General features: G+C 38.9%; 1 protein-coding gene across 19 annotated transcripts in view; it reads left to right on the top strand.

The window, feature by feature from the left end:
* The window catches only part of EPB41L2 (erythrocyte membrane protein band 4.1 like 2), an 83,781-nt gene that overhangs the window by 5,217 nt on the left and 54,368 nt on the right, over positions 1 to 24,196 (top strand). For 18 of the 19 annotated variants that reach the window (XM_083607624.1, XM_083607619.1, XM_083607632.1 and 15 more), the window contains 2 exons: positions 17,185 to 17,636; positions 19,600 to 19,803. In XM_083607624.1, coding sequence (XP_083463750.1) covers positions 17,199 to 17,636; positions 19,600 to 19,803 — 642 coding nt within the window. In that variant the 5' untranslated portion in view covers positions 17,185 to 17,198. Of the gene's footprint in view, positions 1 to 14,431; positions 14,515 to 17,184; positions 17,637 to 19,599; positions 19,804 to 24,196 lie in introns of those variants that run through there. The other variant, XM_083607631.1, reaches the window with a different exon arrangement.

Raw genomic sequence — 24,196 nt, 5'->3', positions numbered from 1 at the left:
GTGCTTCAGGTTAAGAACTTTGCTTCAGGATGAGAACAGAAATCGTGCTCCAGTGGCGCTGCGGCAGCAGGAGGCCCCATTAGCTAAAGTGGTGCTTCAGGTTAAGAACAGTTTCAGGTTAAGAACGCACCTCCGGAACTAATTAAGTACTTAACCCGAGGTACCACTGTACCCTAAACACTTTTTTTTTAAGCAAAAAAGACATTGCCTCAAAGTAGGGAGAGTGTGCACATTCACACATGGATAACCTGGAAGAGGGGAGTCCAGAGTCACTCACTTTGGACTATACTTTGAGATTTAGCTTCTGTAAATTTTTGTGTCAGTCACTGAATTCTTAAGATTGTTCTCTTGTTTAGCAAAACCATGAGCAAAAACAGATTTTAAAGCCAGCACATCCCAGGAAAAACTAGGAAGTTTTGCCTTTTTTTTTTTTCATAGCACAATTTTTGTTTCTCTTTTTTGAAGTTGTTCCTGTGCCCTTTTGCAAATTCAAACACCCCCCACTACATTTACTAAAAGTGAAACAGTTTCAATGTGTTTATTGGATTATGGGTCATTGAGTTTTTTTTTTTTTAAAGCCATTTATTAGTATGTCTAATTCTGACATACCCGTGGTTTCCATGCATAATAAAATAAATCTGTTTACAGTCTTTATATTTAAGCACATTCCCTAGGCAACAAGTGCCATGAAGCATCTAATTTACTATAAAATTATCCAGCTGCTGACTCTGTTTACAATAAGAGTTATTGAACATAAGACATGCTGCATACGTGGCAGTGTAGTGCTTCTGGAATGTGACCAATTGAATGTGACCTAGTGGCTCAGTTTCAGAGGCACTAAATTTCTAGCTGTAATTTAGGCTGTGATTTCTTTGAAGCCTAAAACATTAACTTCTTGTGCATTACATGCTCAGATGGTATTTGAACACAGAAATATCAGAACGCAATGATTTAGACAGCAGTGCGATGTAGTTTCCCCCACTCCTTAAAAAACAAAGAGACTTGAAATATCTTTCTACTTGAGGCCCGCATTGTAATAAATACATTTTTTTCAGTTAAGTAGCTTTGTTGTACTTCAGTTTGTTTAAAGTGAATACTTAATCATATCTCCTGGGACAAACGTAAGGTTCTGCACTTAGGCAGGAATAATCAGATGCACAAATATAGGATAGGAGACACCTGGCTTAACACAGTACATGTGAAAAGGATCTAAGGCTCTTAGTAGACCGTAAGCCTAACATGAGGCTACAGTGTTATGCAGCAGCAAGAAAGAAAAAGAAAAAAAAAGAGGCTAAGTCAGTTCTAGGATGCAGCAGCAAAAGCGCAGTGCCCATATCCAGGAAAGTAATAGTACCAATCTAATCTGCCTTGGTTGGACCCCACCTGGAGTACTGTGTCAAGCTCTGAGCGCCACAGCTTAAAAAGGATATCGACAAGCTAGAATGTGTGCAGAAGAGGGCAACCAAGATGATTAAGGGTCTGGAAACCAAGCTTTATGAGGAACAGTTGAGGGAGCTGGGTGGGCTTAGCTTGGGGAAGAGAAGATAGAGGTGATATGTTAAAGGTAAAGGACCCCTGACAGTTAAGTCCAGTCATGAAAGACTCTGGGGTTGTTGTGCTCATCTCGCTTTACTGGCCGAGGGAGCCAGCGTTTGTCCGCAGACAGTTTTTCCGGGTCATGTGGCCAGCATGACTAAGCTGCTTCTGGCAAAACCAGAGCAGCGCACGGAAATGCCGTTTATTTTGCCACCGGAGCGGTACCTATTTATCTACTTGCACTTTGACGTGCTTTCGAACTGCTAGGTTATCAGTCTTCAAATATCTGAAGTGCTGTCACATGGAAAATGGAGCAGGCTTGTTTTCTGCTGCTCCAGAGGGTAGCACCCAAACCAATGGATTCAAATTACAAGAAAGGAGTTTCTTACTAAACATTAGGAAACTTCTGACAGTAAGAGCTGTTTGACAGTGGAACAGACTGCCTTGGAAGCAGGAAGTTTTTAAACAGCTGGATGGTCATCTCTTGGGGATTGTTTAGCTGTTATTCTTGCATTGCAGGGGGTTGGAATAGATAACCATTGGGTTCATTCCAATTCTATGATTCGATGAATCTCTACCATTTGGATTACTGTTTCAAATGAAAATGCCGCTTTGCTATTTAATTGGTAAAAACTCATGTTTCAGTGTTGAAAATACGTTATTTAATAAAAATGAGTTATTTTTTCTCTGCAGATCTTTTGTGCTAGATACTGAGTAGAATGAAGGGATACTTTGGCATTTTTTCTGTTTTGCTGCTTTGAGAAAAAAAAATAGTAAAACTGATTTAAATTGGTTAAAATGACAGATGAATATACAATCTGAGTCTATATACGTTTGTTAGGAAGTCTCAAAGTGTGCATATGGAATATAAAAAAATGCTTCTTTTTTAGTTAAAAAATGTGGCACACCCATTGTTTTCTGTTTTGCTACTGTGGAAATTTAGTCACAATAGGTTGTTTTACCCTTAAATAAATCCTTTTAATAAAAGCCACTTCATATTTTTGCATGACTTGATGTTATTATCGTCTCTCTGGATATTTCTCATGAGCTTTGGGAAGAGAAAAAAGCTTCTGTGCTTGTGATTTTTTACCTTTATGTTTTCATGTGCTCCAGGTAATGTTTAAAGTGGTTTATGTTTTGTAGACTTCAATGCTGCTATCTTCCTAGTGAAAGCTTTATGCTTAGGGAGCAGTATTAAAATCACTTTGCTGTTTATGCGGGGGTAGCCTTATTTCTTTGTGTTTTGGCTAATGCAGCATTAGTAAAGTCAATACTTTTAGAGTGCCTCACACTAGCAGACTGATTTCAATTTTTCAGGATCTACTTTGGGGGTAGATGCCCACTGATTGCAATCAATTTTAGTTAATCTGTACTAAATGGTCCTCACTTTAAGACTTCAAGTTGCTTAGCTGGATCAGACCTCCTAGTAGTGCAGGCATTAGGTGGTTTTGCTGGAAATTGGGGTATATATAAAATTGTCCTGCAACTCACATACCATGTAAAATTATATATGTAGCAGTTTTGTATATAGCTGTTTGGAATTGCTTTAATAATTTCTTTATAAATTGAATGAATGAATGCTATAAGAGATTTGTGTGTACCTCCTGATATGTATGAGAAGCAGCTTGAAAGAAAAAATCATTATTAAATAAATTCTCACCCAACCTTTACTTTCTCAGCACTCCCTGTCTTTTGCAGTTAAGTCAAGTGGCAGTTTAGAAGTTTTTGGTGTTTTTTTTAGATTTCTAAAATAGAAAGCAAGTAGTAAGGAATATTGGTATTCAGGTTCTGTGCTTTGTTGAAGTAGTTTGTAGCAGAGTAAATGTGATGTAATGTAAATGTAATAAAATAGGATTTTCCTACATAGTTTCAGTAGATATGATAACATTTAAATCACCTTAGTACAGTGGTACCTCGGGTTAAGAACTTACCATATTTTTTGCACCATAACACTCACTTTTTTCCTCCTAGAAAGTAAGGGGAAATGTCTGTGCGTGTTATGGAGGGAATGCCTACGGGTGGCATGCCTACGGATTTTCCTCCTCTAAAAACTATGTGCGTGTTATGGTCGGGTGCGTGTTATAGAGTGAAAAATATGGTAATTCGTTCTGGAGGTTTGTTCTTAACCAAAACAAAACAAATTTTTTTTTTCCTTCCAGTAGCACCTTAAAGACCAACTAAGTTAGTTCTTGGTATGAGCTTTCGTGTGCATGCACACTTCTTCAGATACCTTCGTATCTGAAGAAGTGTGCATGCACACGAAAGCTCATACCGAGAACTAACTTAGTTGGTCTTTAAGGTGCTACTGGAAGGAAAAAAAATTTTTGTTTTGTTTTGACTATGGCAGACCAACACGGCTACCTATCTGTAACTGTTCTTAACCAGAAACTGATCTTAACCTGAAGCACCACTTTAGCTAATGGGGCCTCCTGTTGTCGCTGTGCCTCTGCTGCACGATTTCTGTTCTCATCCTGAAGCAAAGTTCTTAACCTGAGGTAGTATTTCTGGGTTAGCAGAGCATGTAACCTGAAGCGTATGTAATCTGAAGCGTATGCAACCTGAGGTACCACTGTAATTTTATTTAACGTGTTCTCTTCAGAAAGGGGGGGGGAATCTGCTAAAAGTGTACTTGTTGTAACTTAGGCTGCAGCCCTATTCAGACTTAGTCCGGAGCAAGTTCCACTGAACACTCTTTTAGGTAGCTTAAAAAAACATCCACCACCTGGGGTGGATTAGGTTGAGAGTGAGTAGACTAATGTCACCCAGTGTGTTTCATGTTTGTGTAGGGAACCTGAACTTTGGTCTCTCAACTCCAAATCTAGTAGGTATATATGCTATACTACAAGTTTTTGCATGATCCTTTCCCATTCTGTATGTACCATTGTGATAAACGGAGAGTGTAATTTTAATCCCTCCCCATGGCTGTGAAGCAGATAGACTCTGAATGCAAGGATAAAGCATGTTGCTTCAGGAAACAAAACACTGGGTTTGCAATTCAACCTTTTGACTCTTCATGTGTTATCTAAACTGCAGCATCAGACAGTTGTCAGCATAGTGCTGTATGATCAGTATACTGTTCTCTTGTTTCCTGTCAATAGTTTTTTCGTTTCCTTTTACTTGCGTAAGTAGTTTTTTCTCAAACACTTGAGAAATGTTGTTAATGCATCGTGATTATTTTTTTATTTATTTTTACTGTTCAGTAAGTGTTGGAAGTAACAATGCATGTTGGACAGTGTATGTGCAAGTCTGAGTGCATCTAAATAAACAACTTACTGATGAATTTGCATTTTGATATGCAAAAATAAGGATACATTGCAAGATTTTGAATTGCAGGAGTGATATATTTTCTCATAGGTTTGCAAGAGATTGTGTTCTAAATATTTGAGGAGAAAAATGCTTGATTCTTAGATGGAAACAGTTTTGGTTCATCTCATTTCAAAGGTGTAATATATTATAAAATGCATGGAAAAGTCTTGAAAATGGCTAGATAGATATTGTATCTAGAGCTTTAGAGTAACCACTAATGTATGGTTTCATTTTGCGGGAGCCCAGTGTTGAAAATACTATGGATGTTAATCTGTATGGTGTGCTGAGCCTCTTCCACCATAAAGGCAAAATGCTGGAGTTAAATCAGGAGTTAACCGTTTTTACTTAAAACACCTTCACTCCTTTCAGAACTCATGGGGACATGTTCGTATTTTGTTGATGGAATTTCTAACACTGTGGTCACTTTTGCTTCCCTTGGATCAAGGGTAGGAAATCTGTGGCCCTCCACATGTAGCTGTGCTATGTCATTGATCAATGGCCATGCTAATAGGGGCTAATGAGAGTTGGAATCCAACAATATGATCTGAAAGGCCAAAGGCTGTCCAGTGCTGCTTTGGACAGATATCGGACAAAGAGCTATTAAAAAACAGCAGCTCAACAGAGCAAAAATCCAAGGACTGGAACTTTACTCGGGGAAGACATATGAAAACATGGACATGTGGTCAAACGACCTCTATCACCCCTTAATACCGCTTCTGAAAATACTGGAGCATACTTAAGTTCATTTTAAGCTACAATTGAAACATACCGTGTTTTTTGCTCTATAAGACTCACTTTTTCCCTCCTAAAAATTAAGGGGAAATGTGTGTGCATCTTATGGAGCGAATGCAGACTGCGCAGCTATCCCAGAAGCCAGAACAGCAAGAGGGATCGCTGCGCAGCGATCCCTCTTGTTGTTCTGGCTTCTGAGATTCAGAATATTTTTTTTCTTGTTTTCCTCCTCCAAAAACTAGGTGCGTCTTATAGAGCAAAAAATACGGTAATTTAAACTTTTGACCTAGCCAGGGGTTGGCAAACTATGGTCCAGGGACCAGATGCGGCCCACCAGGCTCGTAAATCCGGCCCACAGACCCTGCTGCCCACTCGGTCAGTCCCCACATTGAGCTATACTGCCACAGTGTTTCCTTGAAAAGAAGCTGTCGATGCCTCGCTGTGCGGAGACTGACTTCCACGACGCTGGCACTACTTCGGATTGGCTGCAGGAAGTTCCTCACTGCCTGTGTGCTGCGGTAAACTTGGTGCGGCCATGGATGGAGAGGCGGGCGGGCGGCGAGTGTGGGACGCACCATGGGCAACGTGACAGGCGTGTTGCGGGGCTTCAGCATGGCACCCAGCTTGGCGCTGCTGCTGGTGATGTGCTCGACAGCCACGCTGGAGCAGTTGGAGGGCAATCTGCACGCCGCCTGCCCAGCGCTCCGTGTGTGCAGCCTGCCTGCTGACCTGACCTTGGATGACGGGCCGCAGCGCATAGTGCGCACCGCTGGGGACGGGCCGATGGAGCAGCTGCTGCTCGTCAACAACGCCAGTGAGTGGGCAGTGCCGAGACGCGCTCCTGAGCGCATGCAGAGTGTGTTCCTCCTCCAGGTCCGTAGGCAGCTGCGGGACCGGCTTCCACGGTATTTATATTTTTCAAAATATAGTCCGGTCCCCCCACAAGGTCTGAGGGACAGTGGACCGGACACCTGATAAACAAATTTGCTGACCCCTGGATCTAGCCATTGTGGCTAGTAGTCATTGATTAGTGCTATATTCTGCATCCACTGTTTGAGGCGTCATGTCTCATATACCAGTTGCTGGGAATCGCAGGTGGGGCAGCTTGCAGTCTTTCCACAAGCATCTTGTTGGCCACTGTGAGAACAGGGTGCTAGACAGACCATTGGACTGATTCAGCAGGCTCATCTTAAACTCTTATGTTTTTGGTATGTTCTTATGTTCTTGATTTAAAATTTTGTAAGCGGTAGAAGGCTAGCCTTGGGTACAAAATATACTTCGAAAAACTCATGCTGTCTTCATAGAGCTCCTAAAGAAGCTTAAGAACTTAAAATGAAATCTGTCACACCATACTGGACAAGCAGGTTATATGCTTTATATCAATAGTCTACTTGAAGAATTCTCATTTACAGCCTGTTTCCCCATGTTTCCCTATGTTGGATTTTGTCTCCTAGCCTTTTGTTTGGATTTCACATTACTTTAGCACTGTTTTTGAAAAATATATTTGTTTGGCTCTAAAGTCTGACTCTCAGCCTTCATTTGAGGCTTTTCTGTTGATAGTAGTTCTGTTGATAGAAGATGCAGCCAAACTGCAAGTCAGTAAAACGGCCTTGTGGGTAGGTTTATAAAAATTACTAGCCTGCAGAATTTTTTACAAGCTTGTGTCCTCCTCCTGCAGTCCTCCTGCAGCAGCCAGCTACATTTTTCTTTTCTATCATCCTCACACAACCAATCCACTTTAAAATTTTGACTCCTTGCAATTAGGAAAGTAACAGGGTAATGCACTGAAATGTGTAGGGTGAACAAATGAATAGTGGAAAGATCCATCTGTCTGTCATGGTTGCTTTAGCTGAGATTCCTACATTGCAGGGGGTTGGACTAGATGACCCTTGGGTCCTTTCCAACTCTGTGGTTCTGTGATATACAAGCACCTTGTATACAAATTAGGATGAATGCTCATTGTCATATAACTGCCCCAAAACAAAACACAATGAATTTTCAGTAAAGTTTAACCATAGTTTAACCTTCATGTAAGCTTTGTGCAAGCAAGTATGGATAAGCAGGTACTTTTGAGGAGTCCCATGCAGTGTTTTTTTGGGGGAAATGGTGGGATATACATTTAATAATTTTTTAAAAAATATTAGCTCAATCTTCAGTACTTCATAGCTAAAATGCTATGCCTTCTTAAATTAACAGTTCCCATTGCAACTCTAGGTTGTCTGATTTAAAGAAATGTTACTGCTTTTGCTTGAATTCCTGTCCTGTCACACACAAGCAAGGCATTACTGTTGATCAATGACTATCTAGATTCTGGATTTCATTGTATTGTGGAAGGAGAGGGACATTTTCTAAAGACTTACTCTCCTTCCTCAATATCTTGAAAGCAAAGCTTTACAATAAAGATAATTAATATTCAGAATCTTAAGTGTAGTTTCTAACCATTCCTCATGTGATGGCTATGACTTGACATAATGTACCAAGATATCAGCAGTTTCTAAATTTAAAATTAAAGAGCAAGTCTGTAAATTGCTTGGATTCCTCATTAGTCACAAGGTCTTATTCTGAAATTCTCTGTAGGAAGAGAGCTGCTTTGTCATTGGATTCTAAGTTGTCTTGTTTATATGTACTGTAGGAAAGTAATTCCCTGACCTTTTTACAATCAAATGGTCATGTTCTTAGCTGTTCCTAGTGCCAGTAAGAGGGGAGAAGAAAGAATGCATTAGGAAGGGAAGCTTCAGCTCCTCATCCTTGTGTACTGATGGGGGTATGGCGAGAGGAGGAAATGTGTCTGTTTGCTGTTCTTCGCGGTACAAATATTTTCCACTCCTGTTTACTAAATAATCAGAAAACTTTTCCCTAAAACTATTTGACTATTTGACTATATTTTGGAATAACAAATGCCTAGTCCATGTACAATCATATGACGCTTTGTATTTATTGTAAAGTTATTGTAAATGTGAACTTCAGTGTATCACTCTAATGTAACAAATTATTAATTAAATAAAACTATTGATGGGGGGCAAATGGAAAAGGAGTTTTGTGAGGGCTTGAGGCTTATTTACATAGCGCTAAACTGGTTTAATGTGTCTGAATGCAACCTTTTGAATGATACCTGAAATAGACCTTTATGCTCCTCTAGTTGTACCATCAGACGTCATGGCATTCCTCATCCTCATTTCTGCAGATATCTTTAAGTAGTAATAGCCAAACTGTTTCATCCTGTGTAATTTTTCCACATGTCATGTGTTAGCTTGCATCTCTTTGACTATGGAAAGTGGCAATCAAGCAATATGCTAAATATGCTAAAGTTTTGCTGGTTAGTAGCAACTTGTTTATTTTTACCTAGATCTATAAATCTATTTATCTCTTTTTTTCTGAATGTTGCAATTAAATTGTTATTGCTTTGCTCCTGATCAGTTAGAGAAGAATAAACCGCTGCTCCAGTATTTTTGTAGTGGGGTTTTTTATTTGGTCTGTTCTTTCTGTTACTGTGTTTTCAGAATGGATTATCTGTTCAGATTCCATCAAGCTACAATGCTGATTATTCTTTTGAGTTCTGTAACCCTAGGATTTTAGAATGTGACCATAGGTAACAGCTGTCCTGGAATTAATTTTCTGTTTAATATAACTTAATTCATGCTGCCTTTATATTGTGTATAATACAAGAGAACTGAGGATCTGGGTAGTAGTGTCATGTCCAAGATTAGCTTCAAATTCTTTCAACCTCAAAAACAAGATGTAGTCTTCCTAAATGTGTCTCACTTCCAAGCAACCAAGGAAGTTGCATGGTCACCGCTCAAAGGAAGGAAGCCAGATTGCTTAATAGTTTGACTGCTTGGAGGAAATAATAATAATAATAATAATAATAATAATAATAATAATAATAATAATAATAATAATTTATTTATACCCCACCCATCTGGCTGGGTTTCTCCAGCCACTCTGGACGGCTTTCAACAGAACATTAAAAACAGAGTGAAACTTCAAACATTAAAAACTTCCCTAAATAGAGCTGCCTCCAGATGTCTTCTAAAAGTCAGGTAGTTGTTTATTTCCTTGACATCTGATGGGAGGGCATTCCCCAGGGCGAGCACCACTACCGAGAAGGCCTGCCTGGTTCCACTGGACCTCAGTGTCTGGGCAGAACGATGGGGGTGGAGACACTCCTTGAGGTATGGGCCGAGGCAGATCCCATGGGCCGAGGCAGATCCCATGCACATAAGCAACCCTTAGACTTCCTCTCATCCTTAGAGTTGGAGATCACAGGGCAGCTGTTGGTATGATTTTCACCCACTTCTGCCAATTCAAAGGTGTGAGGAAGTCTAGGTGCTGATTACACTTGCTGTGATGAATGAAAATGTAGAAGTCTGCTTTATATCCACAGATATTCCCTGAAAAGGAAATATGGGGCTTTGTGGCACATTGGATCTGGAAGGATTCAAAAACTGAGTTTTTAGTTTGATGTTGGGAGATGCAAAAGGCACTCCTGTGGCTTTTATGGGGAACTGATATAGAATCTTGCACGTTGTGATTAAAGTCCATATGAATTTAATTAGTGGGTCAGACTTGATCTTCTGTTTAAGTGCAGACTTCCTAAGACTTGTTTGGCAGAAGAACTACAAATAAATTCTTCTTTGCAATCTGTATGCGAGCAATATCTCCCCTCCCAGACCCAGTCTGGGGAAAGGAGCAGGGCTTATCCTTGACTTTATATTGAGCTTTGGAGCACAGGGACAGGACTCTACCTTAAGGGAATAGTAGGATCCAGGTGACCACAAACTTTTTTTTTTTGGCTACCAAGACCAAACAAAACCTGTTGCCCCTCACTTGTGTTATAACAGAACTTGTTTTACTTGTTATAACAGAACTTGTTTTCTCTGGAGGCAGGAATTTATAGTTTACATAAGTTTGATTGAAACAGTTCTGATAGTTCTGACTATGATTGACACACTACTATTGTGACAGTGACGGCTGTAATATCAAACTTGTTTCATGCTACATGAATGAACCTGGAATGAGCTTTAAGTTTCTGCACTTGGCCCCTTCTTTCCAATTTTGTCATTGCAGTATACTCTTAACTGGCAAAGTATCATTTGGGCTTGCCCTGCAAATTTTGGATTATTTGCTGCACTGATCTACAGGGCAAATGTAATTCGTCATTTGCCAGTTCACATAACAAAGCAGGGATGGAGAAAGAAGATTGCATTTCATAAGAGAAGGAGGAAATTCATGGATCTGAGATTTGTCCATGAAGCAGGAAGCCGTGAGATAGTGGTGCATCTGAACAGAACAAATATGTGATGTGGGTTATTATTATTTATTATTTATAGAATTTATATACCGCCCTATACCTGGGGGTCTCAGGGCGGTTCACAGGTTGTTACATCATTTAAGGAACCTAGATATATGATTGAATGTAGTCCTTTTCAGGAATTCAGTAAACATGTAATGGAGGCAGAAACGATTGAAACGATCTACCTCCATTGCTGTTCATATATGGCTATTAACATTTTTTATGCTTTAAGATAAGTGGAGAGCATACTAAATAAAAAGTCCAGTACTGAACATGTTGCAAAAAAAAGGGGTCAGCAAACATTTTCAGGAGGGGACCAGTCCACTGTCCCTCAGACCATGTGGGGGGCCAGACTATATTTTGAAGGGAAAAAAATGAATGAATTCCTATGCCCCACAAATAACTCAGAGATGCAATTTAAATAAAAGGACACATTCTACTCATGTAAAAACACGCTGATTCCTGGACTGTCTGCGGGCCAGATTTAGAAGGCAATTGGGTCGGATCCAGCCCTCGGACCTTAGTTTGCCTACCCACGCATAAAAACATCTCGAACCCATTACAATATACAGAGAAGCTGTCTTTCAGCATCACCATTTTAGTCAGTATACCCTCTTGCTTTGTATCATAAATGACTCAATTTTCAATTGATGATGCAGCAGCTAAATACACATAGCATACTTATTGCTATAGTAAATTCAGCTGAGAAAGTAATATTCAGAATTTAACAATATTATGGAAGTCATCTGCATTTTTAACATGCAAATCCTTAAAAGAAAAGAAAAACACCATTAAACCTTGCTCACTTCATTATTGCTTGCTTCTGTACCTTCTGCCATAGTGGATTCTTTATTGTTTTTTCCATACCCTGTCCCCCACTTTACATAAAGCCCCCACAAGGATTAGAATCTACTACTTGTCTTGTCAACTGTGGCAAGAAAGAAATGCTTCCAGGCAACTAGGAAAAAATCACCTTGGTTAAAGGGATAAAACTGTGCATTGTGTACTCATAACCCTTTAAAAAATCCTGAGGAACTACTAAGTCATTATTGTAAAGAGCACAGTGCGTTCCTTTCCAAAATGCAGAAAGCTTATTCTTTCTGCCTTTTAGACACACAGGCCAATCTGCAGTTGAAAAAAGGTACACTCACTGCTCCCAGTTTCATTGTGTTATTGAAAAGGTTTAGAAAAGTTTATACATATAAAAGTTTAGAAAAGGCATACATATTTCCAATTTCAGACCCATAGCTTCTTTCTGAAGGTACAAAGAAAAAGATGGCAGTATGGTGGGGAGGAGCAGCAGAGATGGGTACCTGCTTCCAGCATTTTTGCAACAGAATGCTGTTGTCTTTTCAAACCATCTGCAAGTCTCTCTGGCCTCTGATCACCCTTTCCAACTGCCTCTTCTCCACCCACACTCATGACGGCTGCTGGGATTACTGGCTGGTTTTTTCCTGGTTTCCTGCCCCCGTTTCCCCTGTGTTCACCATTTTTGTGTCATTTTAAATTATTTTTTGGAGACGCATGTAAAGCTGCGAGTGTGTATAAGCATGAGATGCAAATTACCTCGAAGGGCAGTTAACAAATGTAGTAAATTCTGGACACCATAACAACATTTACTGAGGAACATCTAAAAATTAAGTCTCATTTGTCTGTCATGACAAAACTGAATTGGAAATAACATACAGTACTTGGAAGGTTAGCTTTGTCTCATGAAAAAACCTTGTGGAACTGAGTAGGAGGGAAATACCAAAACCAAATGGAGTCTGTTAGTCATTTCCCACTTTCTGACCTTGAACTCTCTTCAATTTGCTCTGTGTGTTCAGTTTTTCTGTCAGACACTACTTGATGTGGTTTGGTTTAGATTTACTGCTGCATTTTCAGGGCTAAGCAGTGGATGCAGATGAATTTTAGAGTGGGGATGCACTACACATGTGCCCTTCTATTGGCATACATAGGAAATATGCTGTTTCAGCCTACTTGTTCTGCTTTCTTGCAGTTGTGTATGATTTTGACACGGCCAGGAAGAAACCATGGAGAAAGAGGGGGAAGTTATTGAACAAATCCCAAAATAGAAATATTTCACTAGGAAATAATGGAAATCATGGACTCATTATGTGAACGCTTGCCTAACGAATGATTTCCAGGGAATGCATTTTGTTCATTAAATGGGACCTGGGTGTATCAACATTTTTTCTCAGTAGGAAGGAAACTACCTTGATTTCAAGGGAGTTACTTCTGGGTGTACCATACCAAAGTCAGTTAATGGTGCATTATTCTGTAAAGAAAGCGGACTTTGTTAGCAACAGTGATTAAGCTTTCTTAGCAATAGCATTGCACATTGAGTGCTGAAGCCTTAGTCTTCAAGATTTCTGTTATGACTTTCTTAAGAAATGTCCAATAGACTTTTTTAAAAAAATGAAAACTAATAATATGTGACCCTTGTTGGCATGAGGCCTGGCACATTTGTATCCCCTGTACCTCTTATTGGTGGCCCTGTGTTAACCCATAAAGCTGTAAATGGCCAGGGTATGTGAAGGAGCACCTCATCCTACATGAATCTGGCAATTCGTGGAGGGAGTAAACTATGGCTTTGCTCCAGATGCCTCTGTTGTGATGCCCACCTGTTGGAAATATTCTTCATGCATGCTATTATTATTATGTAGGTACCAGATGTTTTGCCTTGTTTCCTGGAGGCTCAATCAGAAACTAGGGGTGCACTTCTCCATTTTGATAGATATTTATTACTGCAGTGTTAGGTGTTTCTGACTGATTTTGTTGTTTGTTGTGATCTTTTTGTCTTGTGTTTGAAATAGTGTGAAAGCACTTAAGACCAATTTGGCAGGAAGGTGTGCCAGAAAATTTTAAAGTAACATTCCCCCCCCCCCCCAGCCATGAGCATTGAAAGGCTGAGGAGATTAACAGCATTTATTGTCTATAAAGACAATTTCCCTTAAAAACTTTTACTCAAACCATGTTAAGATTCCTTTTCTATATAGTTTTTACCACCTCCCCCTTTGTATTTTTTTTGTAGCTGTACTGATCTGTTTTGTTTGTTTTGGTGAAACTGTTCTGTTGCAGCAATCTTCTATAAAATGAGCATTATCTTTTAATGGTGAAATATGGTCTCCCTGAACCCACAGCTAAGACTAACCAGCTATGTAAGTGGTATTAATATTCTGAGTTGCTCGGAACAAATTATAGTACCTTTATCAATAAGTTCAAATAAAAGCCCTATCCTAGCCGTGGCAGATGTCTCATGCTAACCTAGTAGAGCTTTTAAAATGCATCTCTTACTTTGTAGAAGCGATAACAGGAAAACAGAGCTGTCTCTTTGACTCATTTGCATTTTCTGGCTGCAAAAATGAAGTGAGTTGGAACCAAGTTCAATTTTTCCAGTAGGCATGCCTTTCTCCAGCAGAGTTGGGACTTGGGTGGGGCGAGACTTATTCATTAAGCTGCACAAAGAGCCTGTTAGATTTTTATAAGCTGGCTGCATAGCTTTGGTTTGATATGCATAACAAAAATTATATGCATGTAACTTCTCTTTAATTGCTGTTGTAGACCTTAATTGCTCATCAATATGCAAAGTATGATATGCAAAAGCAAATGAGATTCAAGTTGCCTTAGACAAGCAAGTGAAAAGGGTGAGTTGATTTCGGTTTATTAGAAAATAAAAACAAGTACATGTGTTTGTAGAAAAATATGTGGATAGTTTGATCGCAATCTGGTGTCGGTATATGAGTGGCACCAAGTACTAAATGACAATCACGTTAGTTGGTCTGTGAGTGAATACTGAAGCAAGTAGTTCAGAAAGTGCGATAATAAAAAGGACTTTTAACTCTGAAATGGGATGCTCTTTACTTTAATACTGCAAGAATAACACTAGGCAATTTTGTGGGTGTATGTAGCTGCGAACATTCAAGTAGATGGCATTGCTATTTTGTTGTATTGGTTGAAATGCTTTTAGGAGATTGTCTGGATCTTTTCACTGCAATACTTTGGTGGCTATATTTTTTTATCCCAATAACGGTATCTAATTTCCCTTTAAACAAGGAGTATTATTTTGTACCTGTTAGACAATTTTTGTGGTGCTTTCATTCTGTAACTGTATTTAAACTTTCAGGCGTTGTAAAGCAGTGTATGTTCTTTTGCACCTCTTCTGTAGGGTTACAAAATTTATACTACTGATATTAGTAGTGGAAAATATTTGATTTGTGTTTATAAAAATGGAAAATCTCCAGTTACAGGTGCTAATGGTGAGTGCATTTGACAGAACATTGTATCTGGAAATATCTAGATTGTTCATACAGCCATTTTATCTAATATTGTATTAGTCTTGTCTCTTGTAACAGTAGTTTGGTACCTACTTATTTTCTTTTACTATACATTTCTATGGTGTTGCTGCTGTTGTGACTCTCCTTAGAGCATTACTCACTAGTTGAATACTAATGCTCTGTAAAATACTGTCACCATCTGGATAGTATGTTGTTATTTATTACTTTCCAAAACTAAGGCTGCAATTCAGTGCTGAATGATTTATATCTTATCCATTGATTTCAGTAGGCTTGCGTGCATAAGACTGAGCTGTAAAAGTACTACAGCTTAAAGAGTATTGGTTAATGTAGCATTTCTGCTTTTGAAGAATGATAGAGTTTTAGAAATGTTATTTACTGATCAAAGTCAGATAGCTAAGTTACTAAGTAGCCTATGTACTTGTTCTGTATATTTTCTGTTGGTGGAAAGAAAAGAGTACCATTGTCATGGTTACAGATTTAAATGCTGAATCAAGCATAATAATTTGACATAATTTATCAGGAATTTGAAAATTTTGGGATGACATAACTATTCAGTTGTATTACTATTATAGGTTTCCAAGAGCAATAGCAGAATGCATGATTAAAGAGTATTCTTTTCATGACAGTAACCTGTATGGAAATACCCCTCTCAAAAACTTTACAACCTGACATTTAAGCATTGATTTTTTTGGGAGTAGGGATACTACACTTACCACTCACACAACTAAATAGTTGTGCTAGTGGGAGCCAGTGCAGCAGGCATTTCTCTCCTCACCTCTCCCCCCCCCCCACCCCATTTGCACTCTGAGCCCTCACCTGCAATTTGGCAAACTTCCAGAACACTGTATGGAGGGGGAGAGGGGAGGAGAGATTGTTCAGTCTGGCAAGCAAAACAGGCATTAATGCTTGTCATATTGATGCTACACTGTTGATTCCTAGGCACTCGGTTCTAATTCTTTAGTTCATATAGACTGTTATACAAAGAAGTAATTTCCGTTACACGTAAGGTTATTGTGTGCATAGCTAGACTTTTCTGTTAAAGCTGTCTTTGCAGCAGTCCCCATTCCTGAAGAGACAAACCTATACTTTGGGACTGATTGCCTCTTTGGGAGAGAAATTTTACTGTACAGTAAACATCAAAGAAAGTTATGTGCTTGAGCACGATTACTCCAGGATTGCTATAATTTGAGAACAAACCTCATCCACTAACACCACTTTTGAAAGAATCCCACAATGGCTGATTTAGTCTCCTTAAATTATTCTTTCCTGTTTCAAAAATAGGAATCATTAGTAAAATTTGACTTGACTTGTAGCAGCTTAAATGCTGACCTAACATAATTTAATAATTAAATATTTGCTTTAAACCATCCAATTATTTTAAGATTAAGCAAATATTTTTGTTAGTGTTTTATAGAACTTGATACATTATTGAAGCGTATCTTAATAAATTAGGAAATTATTTTTATATGGTATTCCAAAATCTTATTCTGGACTCAAAACAGGGTGTTGAATTCACTATTCAGTAATTATTATTGTAAGATATATATTGCTATATAAATTTATTATACTTGTTCAGTAGAAACCAAGCATTGAAGTCTAGTTTTATGCCACCCAAACTCTCAGACCTGAAAGCAAGATGGTTAATGCAAATTGGTTTATAAGTGTCTGTCTTCCAGACTTCACTGCAGCACTGATGGAATTAGAAAGTCATTATAGTATGTCCAATTGAAAGGATGAAGTTACTTCTTTTAATTACACCTGAGAAAGTCTATGACCACATAGACTTATAGAGATTTGATTAATTTGATATATTTTCTAGCTCTGTGCTGTGTTGGCTGCTTGGATTTGAAAATTTTGTTGGTCACTTTGAATAATATGTCTACAGTGTAAGTTTAGTAAACCAAATAGTTTCAACTTCAGTGGTTGCTAAAGCATAATACCTTGTGCTAGGAGTTAGGTAGGTCCACAAGCAGTCTAAAAAGTACGTTCTAAAAGCAAATATATGTATCTTATTTCTAGTGCATCCTGTGACCATGACGACTGAAGTTGGTTCAGACACGGAAGTAAAGGAATCGGAGAACCTGGGATCAAAGACAGCAAAGGAAGATGCTGGGGATGCATCAGATAGTCAAAAAGAGCAGGCATCTGAAATGAAAGAGAGTTCTCCTACTTCACAGGTGCCAGCTAGTCAAAGTAGCCCCAGTCGCTCCGGAGGAAAGGGAATTTCTCGCTTCATCCCCCCCTGGCTTAAGAAACAAAAATCATACAGCTTGGAAGAACCCAAAGATGAAACAAAGAAAAAACAGCCATCAGCAGCAGCAGAAGAAATGGGAGCAGAGGAGGGTGAATGCCATCTTCCAGAGGAGACAGCCCAGACTAAGGGAAAACTGGAGGACATTGCTGAGATTCGGCAAGAAGCTAAAGCAGATGACAGAGAGGAAAAACATTCTGTTAGTAGTGCTGAGACACAGGTATGCTCTTGAAAGGAAGAAAAATGAAACATTTTAATGTCCATGCATGTTAATTACCTAGCTGCTTAACACTATACCCAGCACAGAACAAAGTGTTAAATAGGCTGTTATATGTTTATAAGAAATATGCCTCCAGAAACCAGCCTAATATTTTTTCCACATTCAGACATCATCTGCTGCTTTCACAAAATGCTGTTTTTATATGTTTGCATTTTGTTACAGAAGAATTCTTCAGTGTATGGGAAATGTGTGGACCTCTAGATGCTGTTCGGCTATAGCTACTGTCAACCCAGGCCAATACGACCATTGGTTAGGGATAAGGACCACTGTAGCCCAGCGAAACCTGGAGGGCCGCTATACCTACCAAAAAACAATAATCTACAAAATGTTACAATTTACATAGAAAACCTTTCCTTGTGAACAAGTTCACAAAAAAACCCCACACACTACTAGACTAGCACCTGAAGCACAGAAAGGTATTCCCCCCTCTGGCTGCTCAAACTCTAGGATTAGCTGTACACAAAATTCCAGTTTCTTCCTAGCAGCAGCTTCTTCGTTTAGAAGGGCAGTTAATGTAGGGCTTTCACAGTGAGTGATTCAATCTTCTGGCAAGTAAACAACATTAAAGCAGCTAAGAGCAGATCTACTCTTGCTTCCAGTACGGTGTGAGAGAAAGAAATGGAAAAATCTCATTTGTAAAATAAAGCAGTATGCTATTGGGAAATGCTGTACAAGGATTTGCCCTGTAGTAAATAATGTGCAGTTCATTTGTTTTAAAGACTATACTCCTGCTAGAGTAAATTGGAGGCTGTAGGTTAGTTTCGCTAGTTGTCTGGGGGCAATTTAGAGAAGAGAGGAGAGACAAGGTGACAGATGTTTGCTTGTCTGACATTCATATATCCATTCATTTTCTTGTCTAGAAAAAGCCCACTTACTGTGAATTCATAGAAGCTACCCCTCCATTCTGTATTCATCCATTGTAAAGCCTAACCCAAAGTGCTGATTCTAACTTCTAAGGACCCCAGTGTAAGCCCACACAGCTTACCTTTCCCCGTGTAAGCCTACAAAGACCCTAAGTTCGTCATCAAAGGTCCCTCTCTGTGTGCCCACTTCAGGAGAAGCTGGGAAGGTGGCAGTGAGCAACTTAGATTTTTTAGTGCAAGTTCCACCCGATTAGTTGAATGCTCTCCCCAGAGAAGTGTAGCTGTCACTAACACTGACATCTTCAAGGAGCCAAATGAATACTTTAAAAAAATTCACTGTGTTACATGGGGGAAAATGTGTCTTGGTTTATTAATTTTTATTTGTGGATTATCACTTTTGCTGTGTTACTGATTTTAAAAGTTGTATTTGTATGAGTTTTATTGTTGTAAGTCACTTTAAGACTAATATAAAGCACCTAATTAAATTAATTTCAATAACTGATGGGCAGGTTTTCTTCTCTGCTGATAATGATCCATGTAATGAGCAGATGTGCATAGAGGGCCTAGCCATCAACCCAAAGAGTCTCAAAAATATAAGCTGAATCTTAAGATATCAATTACCGACCTGTAGTAGTAGTAGAAATAATAATAATAATAATAATAATAATAATAATAATAATAATAATATCATCCTGCCCATCTGGCTGGGTTTCCCCAGCCACTCTGGGTGGCTGCCAACAAAATATTAAAAATACATTAAAACATCAGTCATTAAAAACTTCCCTAAACAGGGCTGCCTTCAGATGTCTTCTAAAAGTTGGATAGTTGTTTATTTCCTTGACATCTGATGAGAGGGCTAAGTGGCTTTCTATAGATTCCTTAAATGGGTATTGATTCACAAGAATATATTGGTTTTTCTTCTAAATTTATGGGGTAGGTGATGATAATCCTTTATTGTAATATATCACATTTTATTACTTTGCATTGCATTAAAATTGCCTTGATGTTCATTAATATCCATTTTCAACTTTCTTGTGCAGCCTGCTAAAGAAGACAGTAAAGAAATTGTTTTTGAAGTAAAAGAAGACAAACAAGATTTAGAGGAAGGCCAGAGGGAGTCCAAAGAGGTGCAGACAGGTGAAATAAGAATTGAGAGAGTTCTTCCAAAAACTCCTAAGAGGACCAGAACTGTCCAATGTAAAGTGGTTCTTTTGGATGGGACAGAATACAGCTGTGACCTTGAGGTAAGCCGGTGAGCCTTAAGACCTTTTCTGTTGAAAGAAAGCAGTGAGTGCAGTATGCTTTTATTGAAATGGAAGCTAATGAACACATTTTTATGAATCTAATGTGTTCTTTATGGTATTCACATCACTATGGCTAATGGGTAGTAATGAGCCATGCCTTTAGCTTATTACAACACATCCCTAAAGTGTACTGTGAACTTTACTATAAGTATCAAAACTGCAAGTGCAATTGTATTATCTTCTGTTTTAACCCTTGGTTTACAGATCATAAATAAAGTTCACTATTGAAGCTATTTTATGCATGGGTTCATGAGTCTCACAATGCACCCTCTCCACTTAGTCTGATATAGGCCCCTCTCAGTAGCAGTACAACTGCATTGTGTGGAACTGATCCAATGTCCCAAGTCCCAGGTCTTTTATTCTGGTTCCTAAATCTTTTAATATTTTTAAAACTCTGCTTTAAGGGAAGCTGGGGACACTACCACTTGCAATGCTGGTGAGACCCAAGTCACCTGAATTTGCCCAGAGAAAATTATGGAAAATTTAAGATAGTGGAAAATTTATGGAAATTTAAGATAGTTCCTCTGGTGCTCTACTTTGTGGTGCTCTCAGCTGTTCTCTAAGCAAAAATATAAAAATGGAAACTCTTATTGCCTGTGCTTGGTAAGTTGAGGGCAGTGAGTGATGGGAGCCAGGAGGGGCAGCCCAGTGATAGGAGGGAGGAGATGCTGGTGAAGCTTATTGGGTGACCATGGGCTAGTCCTCACACATCAAAGGGTTGTGAGCAGGACAAAACTGATGCATGAAAAGCATGAGCTTCTGGAGGAATGTAATGAAATGTCTCTAGGAAGCTGGGCACATGAGAATACCATTTTCCTGTTAGTCATCACTATTTGGAATTCAGAAACAAGATGCAGAGTTTTGCAGAACCAGGTATCTGGAGCAGGGTTCCCTGATGGCCATTAGGCATCTGGGTTGTTTGTATGGGAGGAGACAGTTCTTCAGTGACCCAAGACTTTAGTAAGGGTGGGTAATCACGGGCCCCATTGAGCAATTACTAAACTTCCTGGGGATCCATGTCAAAGTAGGCATGGTTAAAGTGTGTGTGGCTGATGTTTAAGTTTTTTTGTTTTTTGTTTAAGTACAAATTTTGGAGAATTTTAGGGGGCTAATAAAAACCCTTTACTATTACTAAATCATAGTGTAGTATCTATGGGAGCAGTCAGGAAAAAAAATTTAAAATATTAAAATGGATTGCGGGGTGGCTCAAATTTTGACATCACGGCATCACAGTGTAGGACCCATTTTGAGAGTCAATCTTTTTAAAACACTAAAAACATTGACTCTCAAAATGGGTCCCACACATTTTGGATGGATCTTTTGGGGGAGGGACAGATACTGCTTATAGAGTGCCAGTTAGCTACCCCTGATGTGCCTAGAAAATGTTAATACTAGTTTCAAAATGTTCTCAAGGTCAGTTCCACACACTGACCTTAATAGTCCAGTTTAGAACTACTTGTACACCTGTCACCAGATCATCTTTAGAAAAGACTGGGCAGCTGGTGAACCAACTAAAGTTGGAAGAAGTACTCTTGATCATAGATGCCATCTGGTGATCAAATAACAGAGCCAGGGTCAGCCTGATTTTTACATTTTTCCTAATTCAGGACATATGCCAAGGTAGCTCTCATCTGCTAGGGAATGGCAGTTTTAGGCCAGTTTTTTCATTGACTTGAGTGGATCATATCTTTTCATTTTTTTCTATATTTTCTCTGCTTTAATCCTTGACACCTCCCACATTGTCTAGATATGTTTTTTGCCAGCATTGTACCTTCTTAAGATAGATGGGACCAGCTTTCTGCAAATACAACAGAGAAGTCTTAATGTTAAGAAGTAAATAGACTGCTACGTTGTCCCCTTGTAGCTGTTCCTCTTCAAAATTATCCTCCAATAGCATTGTACTTGAAGAAAAAGTAGTGTTATCTGTAATAGTGGGAAATTCATTCACACCCAATATTGATTTGCACTGACTTGTTGATGCTACCCATTGTTAACCACAGTGCTGATGCAACACTTACATTACACATAAGACTGGTGGGAAGATCATAGGAGGAATGGGGAAACTGGGAGCTGAAGGGATTGTGTAGCTCTAAGATGGCTCCCAAGCCCTTAACTGTGGCTAAGAGATTAGAAGTGATGTACTCTGGATTAAAACAGCTGTAATTCCTCCCTGTCCTTTTTTTTATGACACAGATTTTAAATGGTTTAGTTATGATTTTTTTTAGAACAGGGCATACTGTAACTATACTGCTTAAAATTTTGCAAAAATAGAGTGGCTGAATTTGGAGTGTGTGCTGGTTGAATACTAGGTGGACTAGCACTGTTCTCTGCCAGAGCTCAGGGACATTATTGTCAATATATACCCTTTTGCAGTCAGAAAAGCTTTTAGTGTTTCTAGGTTGAGCCAGTGCTCATCAATGAATGGTTGGTGTGTAGAAAAAAAGGCCTGAGGAGGTGGGTTTATGAATGAATGGAAGAAAATAATACTCTGTACTACGCAACATTTTTTTCTGTGCAGCTTTGTAGATAGAGAAATTATTCTGATTACTATAATATACACTGTTCTCCAACATAGTATAGTTCTTCAAGTTATGGTTCCTTGGGGTTCTGAATATACATGCATAGGATTGTGCTGTTTGGGTGTCAAAACGTATACTTTATAATAAGCACTGAGGAGAAGTTTGAAACCCAAGGTCTGAAGTAAAGCTGTGTATTAGCAGTTGAGTTGTTGCTTACAAAGAATATAATTCATGTTGGATGCATTCATATGCCCCAACTGCAACAAAACATGTTACTCCTGCATCAGTCTCTACAGCCACAGTAGGTGCTGCAACCTTCCAGCAGTTTGACCTCAACCCCAAAGGCACATTCCTCCATTGTCTCCTGAATCAGACAAATGCCAACCTCATGTTGGCTGAGGAAATTTTATGGTGTCAGAGAATTAGTAGCACATCCCAGTTACCTTTCTATCTAAAGGTAAGATGTCTTTAGATTCAGACACAACTACTAGCTGCATGGCGCTGTGGTCTAAACCACTGAGCTTCTTGGCCTTTCTGATCGGAGCAGTTTGAATCTGCGCCATGGGGTGAGCTCCCACTGCTCTTTCCCGGTTTCTGCTAACCTAGCAGTTTGAAAGCATATCAGTGCAAGTAGATAAATAGGTACCGCTGTGGCGGGAAGGTAAACAGCGTTTCTGTGCGCTCTGGTTTCCATCACGGTGTTCCATTGTGCCAGAAGCAGTTTAGTCATGTTGGCCACATGACCCAGATAGCTGTCTGCAGACAAACGCCGGCTCCCTTGGCCTGAAGCGAGATGGGTGCTGATTTACTGGGCTTCTGATGTCACTGTGACAATTGGAGGAAATTAATGGTTCAGGGTCCAAGTGCTGCTGTATTTATACCGTGTACTGATTTAATTTTTTTGATTATTTTAATATTGTATCATGTTTAACTTGCTTTTATGGTTGGTGTCTTAATTAGTATTTTGTAAATAGCCACGGGATCCTGCATGAAGGGTGGTTTAAAAGTTGAACAAACTAAGAAATATGGATTGTATTATCTTATGGAGACTGGACTTGCTGGATGGATACATATCATGAGGCTTGTGCTAGATATGCTACTATGTGCTGCCAAATATGTTAAGTGACCTATCTTGATGGTCTTCAACAGTAGCTGTTACATTGAGAGTGTACAATGTTACACACTGTATTCATTAAACAAAGCAATGGAGTCAAAAGTAATCTTACCTCAAATTTGCCAGAGGCTGTGTTTATATAAAATAGCTACTATGAGAACAGAATTTGATGTGCTGTATATTATGACAGGACTTTGCTTGCAAAAATAACTGTTTCCCATGAAAATTAACAGGAGAAATAGCAATAGTAGAAAGTAGTTTGATGCAGTCATATAAATTATTAAACAGTTGTAACTATGTTAATGTAGCTTGATTGCAGTATACACACAATCTTATTTTAGAATTTGTTTTAAGACTCTAAACGTTCTACTTAAAATATTGATGTTTTGAAGCTGGCTTCCTAAATCCTGTTTGGCGTTGTTCTGTTTGCATAGAACGGTCAAAAGTTTATCCATTTATGAACAGAAACATTTTACTAAATTATGTAGATCAAAGGCAGATTGGGACCTACTGGTAGATCTCTCAAAGAATTGCAGTAGGCTCGTAGATTTTGCTGTTTGACAATAGCAACAGCTAAAATCGCTTCATTTCAAAACCAGTTTCTGTTGGCCATAGTGCCAGTGGTGCCAAAGTTTTATTTTATTTATTTCTTTCTTTGCATGCAGGTATTTGAACTTCACATAGTGAAGTGCATCAAGTA

The sequence above is a fragment of the Podarcis filfolensis genome (assembly GCF_964270895.1).
Source record: "Podarcis filfolensis genome assembly, chromosome: 3".
NCBI lineage: Eukaryota > Metazoa > Chordata > Lepidosauria > Squamata > Lacertidae > Podarcis > Podarcis filfolensis.
Note: the sequence above shows the minus strand (reverse complement) of the source record. Positions and strands in the feature narration are given on the sequence as shown.